The 18,032-nt window shown below is 41.9% G+C and overlaps 3 protein-coding genes across 3 annotated transcripts in view; all 3 read right to left on the reverse strand.

Moving 5' to 3' along the window:
• The window catches only part of LOC108500869 (alcohol dehydrogenase 1-like), a 4,348-nt gene extending 3,890 nt beyond the window's left edge, over positions 1-458 (reverse strand). Inside the window, exon 1 of the mRNA XM_017822213.1 lies at positions 407-458. Coding sequence (XP_017677702.1) covers positions 407-458 — 52 coding nt within the window. The remainder of the gene's footprint in view (positions 1-406) is intronic.
• The window catches only part of LOC108500887 (alcohol dehydrogenase class-3), a 20,645-nt gene extending 19,519 nt beyond the window's left edge, over positions 1-1,126 (reverse strand). The window contains exon 1 of the mRNA XM_017822224.1: positions 961-1,126. Within this exon, the coding sequence (XP_017677713.1) occupies positions 961-978 (18 nt within the window). The 5' untranslated portion in view covers positions 979-1,126. The remainder of the gene's footprint in view (positions 1-960) is intronic.
• A 3,123-nt stretch (positions 1,127-4,249) lies between these two features.
• LOC108500888 (alcohol dehydrogenase 1) lies at positions 4,250-15,646 on the reverse strand. The gene is made up of 9 exons (XM_017822226.1): positions 15,490-15,646; positions 12,403-12,504; positions 11,105-11,243; positions 8,960-9,047; positions 8,632-8,851; positions 7,621-7,881; positions 7,019-7,154; positions 5,599-5,737; positions 4,250-4,701 (listed from the first exon to the last, which is right to left on the reverse strand). The coding sequence occupies exons 1-9, from the start codon at positions 15,505-15,507 to the stop codon at positions 4,677-4,679; spliced, it is 1,128 nt and encodes a 375-aa protein (XP_017677715.1). The 5' UTR covers positions 15,508-15,646; the 3' UTR covers positions 4,250-4,676.
• Positions 15,647-18,032: the final 2,386 nt, after the last annotated feature.

The raw sequence follows: 18,032 nt of genomic DNA on the forward strand, positions 1-18,032 counted from the left end.
GTGATGTTCAGTAAACACTGGCATAGTGTGAAGAGTGAAATGCAAAGACAAAGTGACCAGTCCATAGAGAGTAAGGGTTGTGTTTTCCCTGGAAACTGAAAAGAATCCACCTGCCTTGTGTCTGCAGGACAGGGCTCTGTGGATGACAGCAGGGCAGCAGGGCTGAGCTGCTGTGGCACAAGAGAGGCTGTGGGCCCTTCCAACAGCACTGAGTGCTGATATCTGCCTGGCCTTGGACTGGTCTGTGCTAAGGAGAAGCTGAGGATAGCTCTGGCCCCTCTCAGGTTTGCCATGTAAACACCAAGTGAGTTTGGAGACAATCCCTGAAGGGAAAAAGACTCTGGTGTACTAGACAGATGTGACAGCAACACAAGCGCTTCTGCAGCTTCAGCAGGAAGAACAGTACTTTGAGTTTCAGTGGGCTGAAGGTAACTAAGAGGGATTAGGGAACGGTCCATGTCTGGCTGGCAACTGGATAATTGCTTGCCTTACCAAAGCGATGCTTTGTGTGTGACATCACACAAATCCTGCACCGATCAACCCAAAACTGCTCTGACATCAGCAAAATGGAGGTTGAAGCTTGAAAAATGTATCGCCGTGGACAAGGCTGAATGCAGGAGATGAGTGGCTGCAAGATGGAAGAGCTATATTTCCTGCCCAAGCAGGAGCACAGAGTGGGATTGAGCAGGAGGGTGTTTTTCAGAGCAGTACAATTCAGTATCTCATTCCTGAGCTGGTGGGCAGGACAGAGGAGAAAGGCACTACCTAATGCAGGTACTGACAGGTGCAGTTGTAGGAAAGCAGAAGCTCATGGAATTCAAAGGGGTTTGGAAGAGCTGGGGGAGTAAGGTGGGAGGAGAGAGTGCATGCAGTAGCAGTGCACAGGCTGAGCCATTTGCAGAGTATTTCCCCAAGAGCAGGGCAGCTCGGAAAGGAAGATGGAAAAGGCATTGTCCTTACTTTTCCTGAAGTGGCCATGTGGTTTTAGTAGAGGCGTTCCCGTTGCTTTATCGGGCTGGAGGGTAGCTGCTGCCTGTCTGGCTGAAGCTCGGTGTTGTTAAGTACCCTAGCTGTGGAACTGGAGCAGTCCTGGTGTGGCACTGTCGCTGGAGAGCAGAGAGCTGTGGTTAGTCTGTGTCGGATGCTGGACGCTGAGGAGCACAGGGAGTGCTGAGGGGAGGAGCTGGATAGCTGGATGGGGTCAGAAGTCCTCCAGGGTGGCTTTTATCAGTGACTCTGCCCTTGGGCCTGAAAGGCACAGAGAGCATAGGAAAATTTTTTTTCCCCTCCAGTTGTTTTATGGCAGGTGTGGAGGGAGGAGATTTGCAGCACTGCTGGGGCTTCCTTAGTGTCTCTGGGTTGCCAAGGCAGAGCATTTGACCTGGTGGACCTTCACACCAAGGTATTTACTAAAGAATTAAAAATTCAAAGAAAAAAAAAAGAAAGAAGATAAGGTAGTGAAAACATGATGTGATGTACAAACACACATGTCCTTCTGGATTGAAGCTTTACTGTCTGTGGTATTGCAGCTGTTTTCACCTGAGTAGTAAGGTGACAGTGTCTCAGGAAGGGACTTTTTCCAAGGACACATTTCCTTCACTGATGTGTAACCCAGTCTGTGAGTGGGCTCACTCTCCCCAAGCTCTCTGGGTTCCCACAGAGCTGTTTTCTGCTGAGGCATTGGACAACGTGATTTATAGGAGAATGGATGAATAAGAGCTTGTTGGAGAACCAGGCTGAGTGGAGCAGCATGTATGTTTGGGAACTGCTTTTGCATTTGGGAAGATGTCAATCCCACGTTTCTGTGTTCAGGGTACTGCACACAGAGGTTTGTGTTGGCGCTTGCTACCGTGTGTCCCAACCCTGCTCCATGGGCTGAGGGGGAAGGTCAGCAGCAGGTTGGTGTTGGCAGGTTGAGCCCCCAAGCCTCAAGTTCCCTGAACCCATCTCCAGCTTCACCGGTACAGCCCAGCAGCACTACTGTGCCCCAGCAGCTGGCTGAGCTCTTGCACAGAGCATGGTGGCCCTGTGGTGTGACAGTGGTTCCAGCCACGTGGAATTGCTTCTTGGCACTGCTGGTCAAGCCCAACCTCTAGGTGGTGATGGCCAGGTGCTGCCATGCTCCTGTCTTGGAGATGAGCAGTTGGCACTGGAGCCAACATGCACTTGTGGATCATTTGGATCTGTATTTCAGGTGAACAGGGACATCTATCAGTTCTTCCCATGACATTTCTACGTTTTCATACATTGTTTGCACACCTTTTGTAGCCCCAATCAGACCATGAATGCTGGTGATGTATAATTTCCCAGGAATAAAGAGTTTTAGAATGAAGTTTTTAAGATGCTCAATGTTCAGCCTGGTCTGCCTGCTGCATTAAAAAATTAATAAATCTGTCGTGACTTATGATTTATATATCTGTAAGAGAAAAATTTTTTTCATTTGTCCAAAGATGTGACAACCCTTGAACAAAACACAGGCTTGTTGTCTCCCAGGTAACTGCGTAGCACAGATATTTTTATTACTGGGATCGGTGCTCTCCATCTGATAACCTGGAAGCAGCAAAGGGGATTATGCTGTGTGGAAATGATCATTTGGCCATGATGCACTGTCAGGGAGGGTGATCTCACAAGCATGTAAAAATAGAGCTGCATAGTGCATGTCTCTGCACGCTGCAGCATGTGCTGCTGGAGTTGCACAACTGTCCTGTGCTGTTTCCCGGGGGAGTGGCTGGGTGGGTGGGATGTGGTGGGAGAGCAGAAACATGAGAGTGCTCAGCTGTGTGCGAAGCCAAGTGATGTTCAGTAAACACTTGGCATAGTTTAAGGTCTGAGGAAACACCATTTGTGCTTTGTCAGATGGAGAGTTTGTTTCTTGAGAAATTGCTGAGTTTGTCATGTTCTTTTGTGGATTTTTTGTAGTGGAGTGTGGTCTCTACTTGCTCCCAGGAAAGCTCCTAAATGGAGGCTCACACAGAGTTGCTGTATGTTGCCCTGAACCCACCTGGAGTACCTCAGAGCCAGAGAGCCATTAGGAAGGTCTGCCAGAAACCTTCTGTTCACGCTGTACAATCACACAAACAAACTGATCTTCAGCTGAGTGTTGATGAGGATCTCCAGGGTATAATACTCTAGTGAAGTAACTATGAACTTTTTGTTTTTCTCCAATCAGAAGACACTTCATTCCTCCATGTGGAGACAGAACTAGATGGCTGCCTCATAAAATGTCCCTAGGAGAATGGTTTATTGTTTTGGACACTAGCAACTATCCTAGTAAAGATACTAACAGTAGGTGTTTACTATGCTTGGCAGAATAGAACAACAAAAATGGGCTTTGGATCATCCTGAAGAGCATAGAAATGAGGTTCGTTGTAATTTATTCTCTAGCTCTATTTTTTCCTCTTCTACTCTAAAGACTGAAGTTCAGGTCTTAATTGTGTAAATTTAGTTTATACACATGTTTAAGGATCTTCTGTTAAAGTGTAATCTCTTGGTAAACTTGTCCTCAAATCATTAAACTAGCCAGGCAGCTCAAAGAATCTTTCTGCTGACACAAAAAAGTAACTCATCAGTAGCACAGAGTCCCCTTACTTCACAGACTCTCCTACCCAGCTGCCATGCATGTGAATGAGTGCCTGCAAGCTCTGATTAGTCCTTTCAAAAGATAAGTCAATGTCGACCATATTTGCCAAGATAGAAATAGCCTCTATTCCTGTTTCCACATTGCAAATGCAGAAAGCAGCAAGATGCCTTATGTTTTGGGTTGTTGCAAACTGTTACCAGTTTTTCACCCTTTACTCTGTATTCACACTTAAGAGGTTAAGAAACCTCCCCTTTATGTAATGGAAACAAAAATCAATATTTGATGCACGTTCATATTTCTTCACATTGTTTCCCAAACATCAGATGCACTTGTATAAACTGGCCAAAGATCTAAAACCATACTGATCAACAACTAAAACAACCCCAAGAAAGAGGCAGAAAGGTAAAGGAAAAAAACCAACAAAACCCACCAAAGACAAACCACAATACAGAACACCACCACAGCAGTTTTACATAAGATGTCTGGAAGTGTTAATTTGCTAAAATATCCAGTGGTGAGACATTCTTCAGTACCTAAGTCTGTGATTTACTTAAATATCATTTACTAAAATTATTAACTCGAACACATGGTCAACATAAATTTTAATTTCTGCAGTAATTTCCTTGCCTATCAGGCACTGGAATGCTAAAGTCATTCAGGATGGATACATAGTTCTAACTGTTTTACTGTACTGAACTGCATGCACAAGTCTCTTAAGCTTGCAGTGTTACGGAAGCCCTGTTTTCTTAATTTTTATTTTATTAAAAGATTGCATATTATAAGTAATTTAAAAAACTCAACATTTTTATAACACCTGTGGCAGCAGCAAGTTCTGTAACTCATAACTGGCTATTAAAAAATTAGAGCACAATGTAGAGGATTTAAAACAAGAATGAGGAGGAGGTAGAAAGAAAAAGATTATTTCATTTATAAATGTTGTGCTTGAAGTGTGGAGTTTGAGCTTGATCCTTTTATTCAAGGATGGTGGTGGTAGACCTTTCGGGAATGTCTTGGTTCGTATTTCATATCAGTTGTATTGGAGAATGGTAAAGTTTGTACTGGTGCTGAGCCATCTGCTGCTTAACACTGGAGAATCCTAAAACATCAGGACACTGCGAATACTGCAATATAAAATGACAAGTTAGTGACTGAAGAAAAGCCCTGGGCTAACATCAGCAGAACACTGCTGTTTTCTCTGATAATCTAGGCTACTGCTGTCAACCAGGGTATTCCCTCCCTGCCTGCCCCCCATCCCAACTTGCAGCAAAATGACAGAGCAGATGTGCAAACCTGGTTGCAGCTGCAGAGAACAAAATTCACATAAGACTGCAATTTTGGATTTCCATGATGAACCTTGTCAAATGTCTTTGGCAAAAAATATTTCCAATTTCAATACCCTATGAAAGCAGAGCCTGAGCTGAACTTTCACAATATTTGAGGAATGCACAAGAGCCAAATTCTGAGTTTGTAATGTATATATACAGCAAATACTTTCCTTTTTGAAAAGCTCTGAAGTTCAAGGTAGAGTACCCAGAGACTTCCAAACCAATTGCACTGGGACTGTTACATAACTCACAAGAGGAACGGTAAGTTGCTCTTACAGTAAACATAGACTTTTACTGTGTTCCTGCTCCTCATCCTCAAATGTTTCTTGGAATGTGATGTAGCTAACCCCTGGCACTCTGCAGCTTGGCATTCCCATGCTCCCTTGGTTGTGTGCTCTTTTCCAATGAGTAGTGGGCAAAGACTTCCTCATTTGCATTGTCTTTTCTCACTCTCACCCCTGAAAGGAAGGCCAGGGCCCACTGCATTTCAAAAGCTGAAGGTTTGCTGGCTTTATTGTCACGGCTGCAACCCATGGGCACACACTGGAAGAGATTAATGGGCGTAGTTGGCTGCCTTCCCCATTCACTGCCATGAAGTCAGGCTCTGTCTTACTGTACAGCTCCTTTAAGCTATTTATACAGAATCTTTACTGTGCTGAACTGCATGCACATTTACAATGAAACAATGTTTACCTCTTCCCTGTCCTCAGCAGATCAAATCCTTCATTGATTTTTGTGAAAGGAAGTGTGTGGGTTATTAATGGATCCAGAACAAACTTTTTATTCATGTAGTCAGCAACCAGTTTAGGGACTGAATCTTTACTCTTCCAGCCTGAAAAACCCCCCAGAGACAATAGATAATGCAACATTAAATGCTTGTGAAAATAGATAAAACCCACAGGAGGTTAAATGTTAGATAAAATTGCTATAGCAGAATAACAGGACGAAATATTGCAGCATGTCTTTACCTTTGTAACAGGGTGCCAGCAGGAAACATGGGATGAATTGCAGCTATTCCACGTGTGGCAAACCCAGTAAGTGCTTTACTGGTAGAAGATCAGTAAATATTTGAATCTTTACAGAATCCAAATTTTCCCCCACATCAAATACAGTTTCAACTTAATCCCATTTCATACAAAAGCCAGAACGCTGACACCCATTGGTAATCTGCTAAGTGGAAACTTGATTTTCTGGTCAGAATTGGGGGTGGGTGGTGGATGTTTTCTTACAAACACTATTAGATAAAGCTGTCACAAACTGTAGGATGCCCTTCCAGAGGAATCTAATTTGTCTCTGCTATTTTATTCAGGTGCCTGTTGAATACATCAGAGAACTGGCTGTGAGTGAGAAAACCTGTTGTTGGAAACAAGTTTTCTGTGGCCTTCAGCTTTGTGTTGAGTGAGCTAGGACTTGCTGCATGTGGGACTCTGCTGGGAGAGCTCCAAAAAGAGAAAGAACTGGAAGGAACTGTCAGCAGCTGTCCAGGGGCTGAGCTGGGGTCTGACGTGTGGAAATCAGCTGGTATGACCCCTGATGTCCTTTATGGTCCTGACTCTCCATTTCTCCCACTGTCTCTCTTTCTCTCCCTCTCTTTCTCTCCCTCTTGTTCTCTCTGTGGCTCTTTTTCTCCCACTCCCTCTCTCCTCTCTTCCTCCACTTTATCTTTTTATCATTTTCTCTTTTTTCTTCCTTTGTCCTTCTCCTTTCTTTCCCTTTATCTTATTTCCTCTGCTTTATTTTTATCTCTTCTCCTCCCTTCCCTCCCCACCTTTTCTTTGTTCTACCTTTCTCTCTCCCTTTCTTTTTTCTCATTTCCTCCTCTTATTTTCTTTCTTATTTCCTCTTTCTTTTTCTCTATTTTCTGTCATTTTATCTCCTCCTTTCTCTCTCTCCTCTTCGCTTTCTTCCTCCTTTTTATTTTTCTGCCTTCTTCTCTTGGCGTAAACTAACAGTTCCCATAATTAATTCCTTATGTACTTCTTTGTCAGCAGAATAGCTGTCAATATTACTTCCTTTAAGAAAACCTAAGAAGTGAATTTGACATATCCTATTTCATCCAAGATGATTTACAAGTTTCCCAAGCCAATTAAACCACAACTTTCCAAGTCATTACCTCCAAAGACAGAGCCTTTCCAGCTGCGACCAGTGAAGAGAAGCATGGGATCAAAAGTGATCTTTTGTGCTGCAGGGGGCACTCCCACAATCACACTGACTCCATAGTTATACTGGCAACAGGCCAAGGCTGCGGTCTGTATTTGAAACAGAGGGACACTCAGAGTCATAAAAGATTTGCCACTGGGGCACAAAAGTTTGAACTCCTCCTCCTCCCAGGGTTCTACTTGCAATTCGTTTTCTGTAACTGGGACCACATAAAAAAAATTCCATTGTATCTGCTCACACCACTGTATCTGCTGTTAGGTATTCCTAGCTTTGTTCTCCTTCCCTCCCCATTTTGTCTCAGTCATTAGTGATAAGGCACAGTTGGAAAGCAGATAATGGGCTATGTGAAATTTAGCCACTCTGATTAGGCCAGGGCACTACAATGAAGTTCCCTTTCCTAAGTTTCTGAGCATGCTTCTGTCCCTGCATCTCAGTGGCAGACTTGACAGGTTAGCTTGCTGCTTTGCAGTGGCTCTCATCCTTGGTGCTCAGTGGGTTAGTGAAGAGTGCTAACAAGCTAGTGCCTCATTTGGCCACACCCTGTGGTTGCATTACCATGGTATCCGTGCGGCCGATGACCTCGAAGGAGTAATCCACACCCTGGCCAGTCATTTCGATCAACACTTCATGAATGGGCTTCTGGAAATCTTTAGGGTTGACGCAGTCGGTGGCTCCCAGCTCCTTGGCCTTGGCAAACTTGTCACTATTGATATCCACGGCAATGATGCGGGAAGCTCCAGCCACCTTGCAGCCTATGATAACGGAGAGGCCAACTCCTCCAAGGCCAAAGACAGCACAGGTGGAGCCTGGTTCCACCTATAATAACCATGTAAATATGGAATACTGTTACAGTCTAGGAAAAGTACAATGCATTTTCTCATTATTAACATGATTTCACTTAAGACATTTTTTTAATCTAGAGATTAGAGGAGGAATTTGCAAATGCATACCTACTAGTACAGTAGCCAGCTATACTGTTACAAACCTACATGTGGCTGGTAATCGTTTCCCTCATCTCCCTCCATCCTTTCTAAAATGTACCTTCCACAGATAATATTTCTTATCCCTAAAATACATTTCTGAGACCAGGTTTTCATTATATGTCTCAGCTTCAAGTTTAGACGCACCCTTTTTTTTTTTTAATGATGCTTTATATTCCAGTGGTGTTAAGATCTGTAGTGTCACTCCACTGGAGTCAGTGCCAGCTGCCATTCATGTACTGCTATGAATTATGAGTGTTACATATATAGCCTTCTATGAATTCCTAGACTTCAGTTACAATAAAACAAAAATGCTCTATTGTAACATTTTATAGGGGTGATAAAGCTATGAGGGAAAACTTAACAAATGGTAATAAGTATTTTTACTGAATTTTGAATTGAAGACTTCTGAGTACCTTAGAGACAGAGAATCTGAAGTAAGCAAAGAACTAGCATCTTCTTTCCACCCTGATGTGATGTAAGCAGAGCCTATACCTCCTGGCTGCCATGCTGATGACCCACTTGCAGGCCACACAATCCTGAACAGACCCCATGAGATATCAGAAACACCCACCACAATACTTACCTTGGCAGTCTGCAGAGCAGCCCCATAACCAGTTGAAAATCCACAGCCAATTAGACAAACTTTTTCCAGAGGAGCGGCGGAATCGATTTTGGCTACAGCAGATTCATGCACTACTGTGTACTCAGTGAAGGTACTTGTACCAAGAAAATGGTGAATTGCTTTTCCTTTGCAGGTGAATCTAGTGGTGCCATCAGGCATTAATCCACCACCCAAAGCAAGGCTGTTTGAAAGATGACCAGAAATAATGGCAAATGAAATCTCTTGTGTGTAATCAGTTTTGTATCAAGAAAAATCAAATTAGGGTTGTAAGTAACCAAGGAAAACTCACTCATTTTTATTGCACAGGTTACCCTTGGTGCCTAAGCAACTCTTGCACTCCCCGCACTGTGGAATAAAGAGTGGAATAACCTTGTCTCCTAGAAATAAAACAGTAATGACAGAGGATTAGAAAAGGCAAACAAGAAGCATACAGGTAAAAACGTGAAGCAAGTGTATTTAATTGCCAGGCAAATGTTTACTAGGAGTACAGTGATGGTTTTATTTCTGCTGCCCTTGGAAGATAAACCGTCTCTCTGTGTTTTATATAAAGGACATCATTAGGGCAAAGTTATGACAACTAATTTTTATATGCAAAATTCCTAGTGTCTTTCCATAGAACTGAGTCTATGTCATAAACCCATGTTTGCTACTGATATTCCTGAACTACTTATTCAGCAGTTTATTGCATCTTCTGTGTAAAAGGAAAATAGTAATACACAAATAAAGAAACTGAAATAAAAATTGACATCACCTAGACTGCAGTGCCAAGATAACAGGTCTGTAAACTGTGCATACAAAGAATGAGGAATTAAGCATTAACTCTCAGTCCTCTTGAGCCTCTTTGCTACTAGCAGTCCTATTACTGTTGCGTTGGAGTAAAGGTAGGCAAAATATTTGTCAGAGAAGCAGTAACACAGACAAACTAAACCAACATCTCTACTTCTCTTGCACAATTATATGATTAGCAAAGTAGAACATAGCTCCCCAGTGCAATTTTTTGCTCCTGTGCAATTTCCACAGCAATGATGTATGGTAAATCCCTAATAATCTCTAAACAGGCATTTCCTAATACAGATCAATTTATGATTTGTCAGTTTTAAAATTTGGCTAATCCTTGACACATTGAAAGTCCAGGGAATTTTTTGATTTTCACTAAAAATGGAAAATGCCTACAGAACATGAAATGCTGCCACTACCCCAACCCTCAGTTAACTTAGAAATATGACATGGGCTTAGTAATCATTCTCCTAAAGAAACTTCGCACATCATGGAGCCTTTTTTAGAACTTGAGGGTGTAAATTAAGCAACATCTGAGAAATGTGATTTGGTGCACATGTGTGTTCAGGCATGCTGCTTCATCTCACCTGGAAACATGAGGCAGCAAGAATGAGACAACAGAGTGATTTATGAACCCAGACATAAGAGAAAAAGCAGTTAGAGCTACCACTGAAATTTGCAATATGCGTATTTGTTTGGCGTTAAAGCAAAAATCTGTAATAAAATTTTTTCTTATACACACCAGCCTGCTTTGGACAGACTTCTTACTCATTGGTACGGACAAAGACACAGGAAGTATGGAGGCGTTAAAAGTGAATTACTCGGGTATCATAACCAAGCTGCCTGGAAATTGAGCATTTCTATGCAGATTTTTTTCACTGCATATTTTTCTCTTTATAATTTACCCCTTGTTATAATTTGTTCAGTCCTATAAAAGCATACAGAAATCCCATCTCATCTTGCAGCAGTTGGAGGAAAACCGGCATCTTTCACTGACCATCTACGCATTGTTGCTCAAGAAGGTAGTGAAAGGAGCAGCTGGTCCAGAGGAGTGTCCTCAGAGCAACGCAGCCCTGAGGGAGCAGTGCTGGCTCACCTGCACTGGCGCTGCCCGCACGCAGAGCCTGCAGTAGGATGGGCACTCCAGTTGTGCCCTGATATTTTTAAAGTGAAGTAATTGAACACACAGACCTAAGTTCTGGTTTACTGAAGTCAACGGATTATTTAGCTGTTAGGAGAATTAAAAGAAGGTATTTTGACATGTTGTCTAGTGCATTGCTTTGCCTTATTCTTGAGAGAGATTAGTTGTATAAACTGTGTTCAAAGAATCTGCAGCTAGTACCTGATTTCCTATGACCAACAGCAAAGAATCTATTTTCTTAGTCCCATGACAGAAAAAGTGCTCTGTAGGTGGAAAGTAAGCTGCAGGTGTTTTTCCCAAAACCAAAAGAAACTGAATAGAAAATCAGAAAATTAATCAAGATTGGGAATACAGAAAGACCTAAACACAGGTAGCGTCTTTTAAGGTATCCTTGAAAAGAATCAAAGTTGGAATATTTTCCTCAACAATACAAATACTCACAAATGTAATAATATTTGACTCAAAGAGGAGTCAGGAAACTCAGTACAGGGTTTGTGTTCAGTTGCTGCTCCATACCTGGTTTGAACGAAGTCACTCCCTGCCCAACACTCTCCACAACACCAGCTGCTTCATGCCCAAGAATTATTGGAAAAGGCATAACCAGTGCGCCAGTTATCACGTGGTCATCAGAGCGACAGATCCCTGTGGCCATGATCTGATTTACAGCAAAGACAACAATATTTCAGCATTTAACTATGTCACGTCATATGTGAAAGTGAAATGATATCTTACATTTGGAGAGGTCATTTGCTTTCCTCCAAAATCCAATATGTATACAATAAACCTACAGGTAGCACAGTTTTGGTTGTGTGATTCAAAATTGTCATGGTTTGTATTAGTCTTTAATCTACAGAGCAAGGCTCCTTTGTGAATGTTTTCTCTGCAGTACTGAGCAGTATAGGTAGTCACATTGACTATCTGGCAGAACCAATGTTCTAGTAATACAATTATAGAGGAAGAACAGAATAAATTAAATTATTCCTAATGTTTATATATAAATACATAAAAAGAAAAGTTTATAATGTTACAAAAATATTACAAAATTATGTAAATTAACCACTACATATTCATAAACATAGAAATATTGTGCATATTTTATATTTATTATATTTAGATTATATGACAATATATATTAAATTATGTATTATAAAATGATATAGAGAATTACATAATAATTATTACATATTATTTATATATTTTAAATATTTGTATATGCTACATAGACAAAAATTTAGGCTACACATAGTATTTTATATCATGTTTTGACTTTTCTTGCAGCTAAAACAGCAGTATTTCTTTTGAAACATTCAGGTATGTATTTACAACTTTTATTCTGACAAATGGAGTTGTTAACCCCAGGAGAGGGTTTTCTCACTTCTGTAACACTTGAAACTGCTCTAAAATGAAAACTTAAAACTGCTGCTGAATTCCACTGAGATCAATATCCTGGCAAAAAAAGAAAGCTCCTAGCCCTACTGGGCTGTTTCCTAGCACAGATTCAAACAAAGTAAAAGAAAATTTCTTGCTGCACTCTACAGGAGATTCTGATTTTTTTCCTTGTACTGTAATTTTTTCAGGTTATTTGAAAAACAACCGTCTGTAAACAAAAAAGCCAACCATGAAAACTTTTTTTTTTAGGAAACTCATTATCAAATTTAGGACTTTAAACATGTTCTGTAGGAGCTCACTGATAAGTAACTGCTCTCTAGTAGAATGTTTTCTGACTGGATCTTAAAAATCTATAAAAATAATTCTGATAAAAAGCAAGATAGAATGCAAGTCATAAGAGTTGTTTTAAATTATATTTTTAGTACCTTTATGCGAACTTCATGTTCTTTTGGAGGGGCCACTTCCACTTCCTCAATACTAAATGGTTTATTGGCTTCCCACATTACTGCTGCTTTGCATTTAATAACCTGCAAACAGAGCAAAGAAAACAGGAATGGCACTTGCATTTTCAGGTCACCACAGAGATTTTACAATTCTGCATGTGAAATTCCTGCTCATATCTGTGGAGAAGAGAGGGAAAACTACAGGAAAAACCCCAAACAATACATAGCAAAAGAGCCAACACCAAAGGACAGTGTAAGCCCATGTTTTTCCTCCACCAAGATCGTGTCTGACTTTGCTCATATTTCTGTCACGTCAAGTTTTTGGCAGCATGTATAATAGTCTCCAGGATAACTGGATACCTTGCTCATACTCATTGGTCCTTCTCTAACTTCCTTGGAGGATTTTTTTTTTTGCCATGTCAGTGATTATTTGTGTATATTTGTGTCTTCTTGGAGATGGCACACTAAATGATGCCGTGTATCAGGTGGTGATAAAGTCTGAGTTGCCTAGAACTGCCTGTGTTGGGAACTGACAAAATTGCTAAAAATGGAATTCGGAGCCTAATACAGGTTTATAAATGTTTTAGTAGAGCCCAAATTCAGCCATGAGGTGATGGCTGAAAGGACACCTATGCTAAATGGTGCAGCAGTAGGCAGAGGTAATCTTGAACAGCCCTTTCAGCACAATATTATCCATGCTTAGGTACCTTCCTTCTTAGAAGGGACATTTAGCTCAGATGGGGTTACTACCCAAAACAGCTGGTTTTTTTCCCCCTGTTAGCTTAAAGTTTGTCCATTAGTTCTTCAGGTTTTGTCCAGGTACTGACAGCTCTTAGGGTTCCTCTGACCATCTGCCACTGAGAGAAAAACACACTCAGAAGAGAGAGTAGCATTGTTCTCTCCCAGTCTCTCAAAGAGAAGGTTTCCTCCCTGCAGTCTCAATCCTAGTGTATTCAAAAGCAGCGCGGCCTCTCTGTCCCTATATCTATTCCTGTCCTTCCTTGGTGGTCTCAGCCCATCCCAGGCCCTGGAATATGATTTTCTATGACAACCTTATGAGTGAGACAGTGCCCTCAATCACTCTATTATAAAGTCTACTGACTGCAAGTGTTCGGGTGGCATTATCTTGAGAGGGAAATGGAGGGGAATTGAGTCCATGATGAAGGAAGTTTAGCACATGCATGAGTATCCTGCATCACTGGGCCAACTTAACTCCAGTGTGCTGCAAAATTCACAGGGGAAAACAAACAAACAAATTTTTCGTATCAAAGCTTTTGAAGGAGAAGTAGAAATAATGTTTAGTTCTCCATGAACTGTAAACTGGTAACAAAGAAAATAATTACTAGGAAATACTAAACATATAAAATAAAGTAGCACACTATCAGCAGCTAGACACAAAGTGGAATGGGCCCAATTCTTTGAAAAAAACTGTTTCAAGAGACATTTACACTGAATGTAACATTTCATGTGTCAAATGCGTGATTAATAAAATATTCACAAGTGAGAGCAAAGATCACATTTGAAAGGGCCACATTTTCCAGGAAACTTATTTAAAAAAACCCAAAAAATGGTGATTTATGTATTTATATTGTACCACACATAGTACGATGATGAATTTATGATTTGCACATGCAAAGAACATGTAATAATAATAATATTATTATTATATTATATTATTATTATTATTACATGCAAAGAACATGTAGTGTTTCCTAGAACAAAGGTAGCCAACAACTGTGGATTGCTGAGAACAAACAAATCTCTCCTATAAGACACTGGTTAACTGTGTATTGTTCTGGTGGTTGTGTCCCTGAGAACATTTACGGATTACGACAGAATCCCACAGATGCACCACCAGCACCCTATCACCCACTTCATCTGTCAAGACAAGCACTGGCTGGAGTCAGGTTTTTTTCTGTGTGTTCTACCAGCCCTGCAAGTTACTGGGGTGGGGGAGGGTAGGCACAGAAACACACCCTTGTACAGGGCATGAGGATTATGCTGCTTGGTTACATAAAATGCATGGTAGCTCCCACATCATTCCAAGATAAACATGGTGAAATCAAGGCAGTTAAGTTACATTACAACACTTCACTTACTTTGCTTAGCCCAAGGCTGGGTAGAGAACTGAACCTCGTGATTCTATCTACAAGTGAGCTACAATTAATTTTGCATTTGCAGTAATTCAGAGTTAGAGAGAGCATTTATTTTTTTTTTCCTTTCTCTTGTTTTAGTTGGTTTTAGAATAGAGAAGACAGCCGGCAGTAACAGCAAATGATCCTGGTACTTTCTTAAGGCACATTACAGCAAGGTACATGCTTTCAGTTGTTTTCTATTTCTAGGTCCCTTGTCCATCAACCTCTCTTGCAGGTCCCTGGGTGTATGTTAGCACCTCGGCAGTAGTGCAAGAAGCAACGGGTAGTGGTATTAACCTCCATCTCTCTCGTCACTTATTTTCTAGCAAAGACATGTACCTACTCATTTTAGTCCCAGCTCAGTACTGCATTGCATATGAAACTTACTTTTGGTCTTCATTAACTTAAGTTTGAGACTTGTTATATACATATTCAAATTTAATGACTGTCCTAATGTCAGCACAATTACACCCCAAAATTTAACACATATTAGCTAGGTCCTTGTTTTAGAAAACAAGCTGATATGAATCATAAATAAGATAAAAATAGTTTAAACCACTGGGGGATCTCAGAATGGAAACTGATAGAGCAGATAAATACATTGATCTGAACACTTCCTACATTCTATCCTATTTTAAACTATCCAATCAAAGATTAAAAATAGTTTGCTAACCCAGAGAGGAAGTTATTCTTGTTCTGGTGCTGTTACCTCATGTTGCCTCAAATAAACTATTGCCTTGAAGAGTTAACAACCATTTTCTAGGAGAGTACAGTGGCCTACAAATAAAGACAGTTCTCCTGTACCAGCTTCATCCTAAACTCTCACCTGGTGCTGTACCACCAGGACTCACGGTGTCCCTGCAAAGAATTTGCATTTAAAAATGCATTACTCAGCTGCAGCAAAGAATCTATTCTAATACAAACTTTTGCTTACTTTTCCTGCTGTGCTCATGTTGACTGGTGTGTCTGTTTCAAATCTTGCCACCAAGACTTCACTCAGCCTCAAAGCAGTCGGGTTGCTGGCACCACAAGTCCTCTCCAACACACTGGAAGCTGGCCTTATGAAGCGCTCCTGAAAGTGGAGCTCCGAGCTTTTAGCCAAGCCTCCCAGCTCAGAGTCCCACCCCTTAATGAGAAAAAGTGCTAGAATGAAAATAAACCACTTATCTGATGAAACCTCACTCTCTACATTGCTTCTGTCTTCCTGATTCCTTTGTCACACTCTTCCCTATCCTTTTTTTGCATCAGAGGAAGAAAGCAAAAGCCCTGGCTGAAAGCTTTTTCCTTCTTTCCACCTCTCTGGGAGCTGCTCTCCAAACCCTCTACTCTCAGTAGCACTGTATGTGCAAAGAGAAAAGGGGGGAGTGGCTCTTGAATTCACAGTGACAGGGACACAGTGAGAACATGAAGGCTTTGCTGATGAACTTTGGTGACACTCGTAAGAGTCCAGCTGACATATTAAAACATGTGACTGTGCAAGCTTCTTAAGAAACATACACTCACTGTCAGGCTGCAGCTGTACCAGCTCCCAAATTCTTAGTTTTCCAGTCTGGTTACTGGTTAATCTGTTGGAATGGTTTTCACTTCATAGTGTCCAAGGGCAACGTGCCAATCATGCTGATTGGAAAACAAAAATCAGTAAGTCAGCGAGAACAGGTGGGACAGAATGCATGTATCTGACCAGACCAAGACCCTGCTCGATTTGTGAGTGCCTGACCCATCGGTTCCATCAACACCCACAAGCACAGGCCCCATCACTGCTCATATGCCCACACAGCCTCTCCTGGCACAACGTGCTGGTGCAAGGGATTGGGTGGAGGTCAGCACTGCATGCCTTTGCTGTGGACTTCTTTCCAAATTATGCCCAGCATTCTGAAATCAAGATTTTTCCTTCACAAACAAGCAAAAAAGAGATAAAATGCTGCATATAATCTGACCAGTCCTGCTGGCCGCACTGTTCCTGATATAGGCCAGGATGCCATTGGCCTGCTTGCCCACTTGGGCACACTGCTGGCTCATGTTCAGCCAGTGTCAAACAGCACCCCCAGGTCCCTTTCCTTCAGGCTGCTTTCCAGCCACTCTGCCCCCAGCCTGTAGTGCTGCATGGGGTGGTTGTGACCAAAGAGCAGGACCCAGCACTTGGCCTTGTTGAACCTCTGTGCTGGTTTTGGCTGGGGTAGGGTTAATTTTCTTCCCAGTGGCTGGTATGGTATTGTGTTTTGGATTTGTGCTGAACACAGTGTTGATAATATAGAGGTGATTTTGTTATTGCTGAGCAGGGCTTACACAGAGCCAAGGCCTTTTCTGTTTTTCATACTGCCAAGGTGGCAAGGAAGCTGGAGGTGCATTGGAGGCTGGGAGGAGACACAGCCAGGACAGGTGACCCAAACTGACCAAAGGGATATTCCAGACCATATGGCATCATGTTCAGTATATAAATTGGGGGAAGAAGGAGGAAGGTGGGGACATTTGGGGTGATGGCATTTGTCTTCCCAAGTCACCGCTATGCATGATGGGGCTCTACTCCTGTTAATGTACTTATAGAAACATTTTTTATTGTTGTCTATGGCAGCAGCCAGATGAAGTTCTATTTGGGCTTTGGCCCTTCTAATTTTCTCCCTGCAAAAACTCACAACACCCTTGTAATCCTTCTGAGTTCCCATCAAAATTTTCCTCATCTCTTTAGCTATATGCATATCAAAGCCATGACTTTTTTTTCAGGGAGTGGAGATGAGGCCATCTGGAAACAATGTCCTTCAGCCAGAGTGAGTGCCTTCAACTGAGAACACTGGACAGTGGATCCTGTCTGCAGCCTGCACAGCAGAAGGTGGCACGGTCTTTAGGAAGAAAGGACTGCACGTGGTGCCAGAGAAGCATGAGCCGACTTACGTAACCGTGTTGCAAAAGCTGCTTTATTTGCCTTGCTCTGCCCAACTCCTAAAAACAGTGAGGGCGAGGCTGCAGCTCGAAGTGTACAATGACCCTTACATGCAGATAATCTACAGTGCCGCCCCTTTGTGCCTTGCTGGCATAGGCCCACTGGCTCAACCCTTTGCTCTAATACTTGCCAAATGATACTTAACTGATCCCTAGACCCATTCTCTCCCCTTTTATGGCAGGTTCCTATGAAGGGAACTTTTCTTTATGTTGTATTCCTTCTTATGCAATTAAAATCCCTTCTTTCTGGTGAGCACTGACAGGACCTGAGGGAATGGCATGAAGCTGTGTCAGGGGAGGTTTAGGTTGGATATTAGGAAAAGGTTTTTCACCTAGAGGATGGTTGGGCACTGGAACAGGGTCCCCGGGAAAGTGGTCACAGCACCAAGCCTGAGAGAGTTCAAGAAGCATTTGGAGAACACTCTCAGGCACATGGTGTGACTCTGGGGCTCTCCTGTGCAGGGCCAGGAGTTGGACTTTGAGGCAGGTCCGTTCCAACTCAAAATATCCTATGTTTCTCTGGATATATGATACAAAATT

Source organism: Lepidothrix coronata, unplaced genomic scaffold (assembly GCF_001604755.1).
Source record: "Lepidothrix coronata isolate B3197 unplaced genomic scaffold, Lepidothrix_coronata-1.0 Scaffold96, whole genome shotgun sequence".
Classification (NCBI taxonomy): Eukaryota; Metazoa; Chordata; class Aves; order Passeriformes; family Pipridae; genus Lepidothrix; species Lepidothrix coronata.

Excerpts from the sequence above, each read along its gene's own strand:
- LOC108500888 (XM_017822226.1), bottom strand. Across the intron at positions 8,852-8,959 it reads AACCTGTGCAATAAAAATGA|CCTTGCTTTGGGTGGTGGAT; the intron begins GTGAGTTTTCCT and ends TCTTTCAAACAG. Across the intron at positions 7,155-7,620 it reads TCGGCCGCACGGATACCATG|ACCGCAGCCTTGGCCTGTTG; the intron begins GTAATGCAACCA and ends TTTCAAATACAG.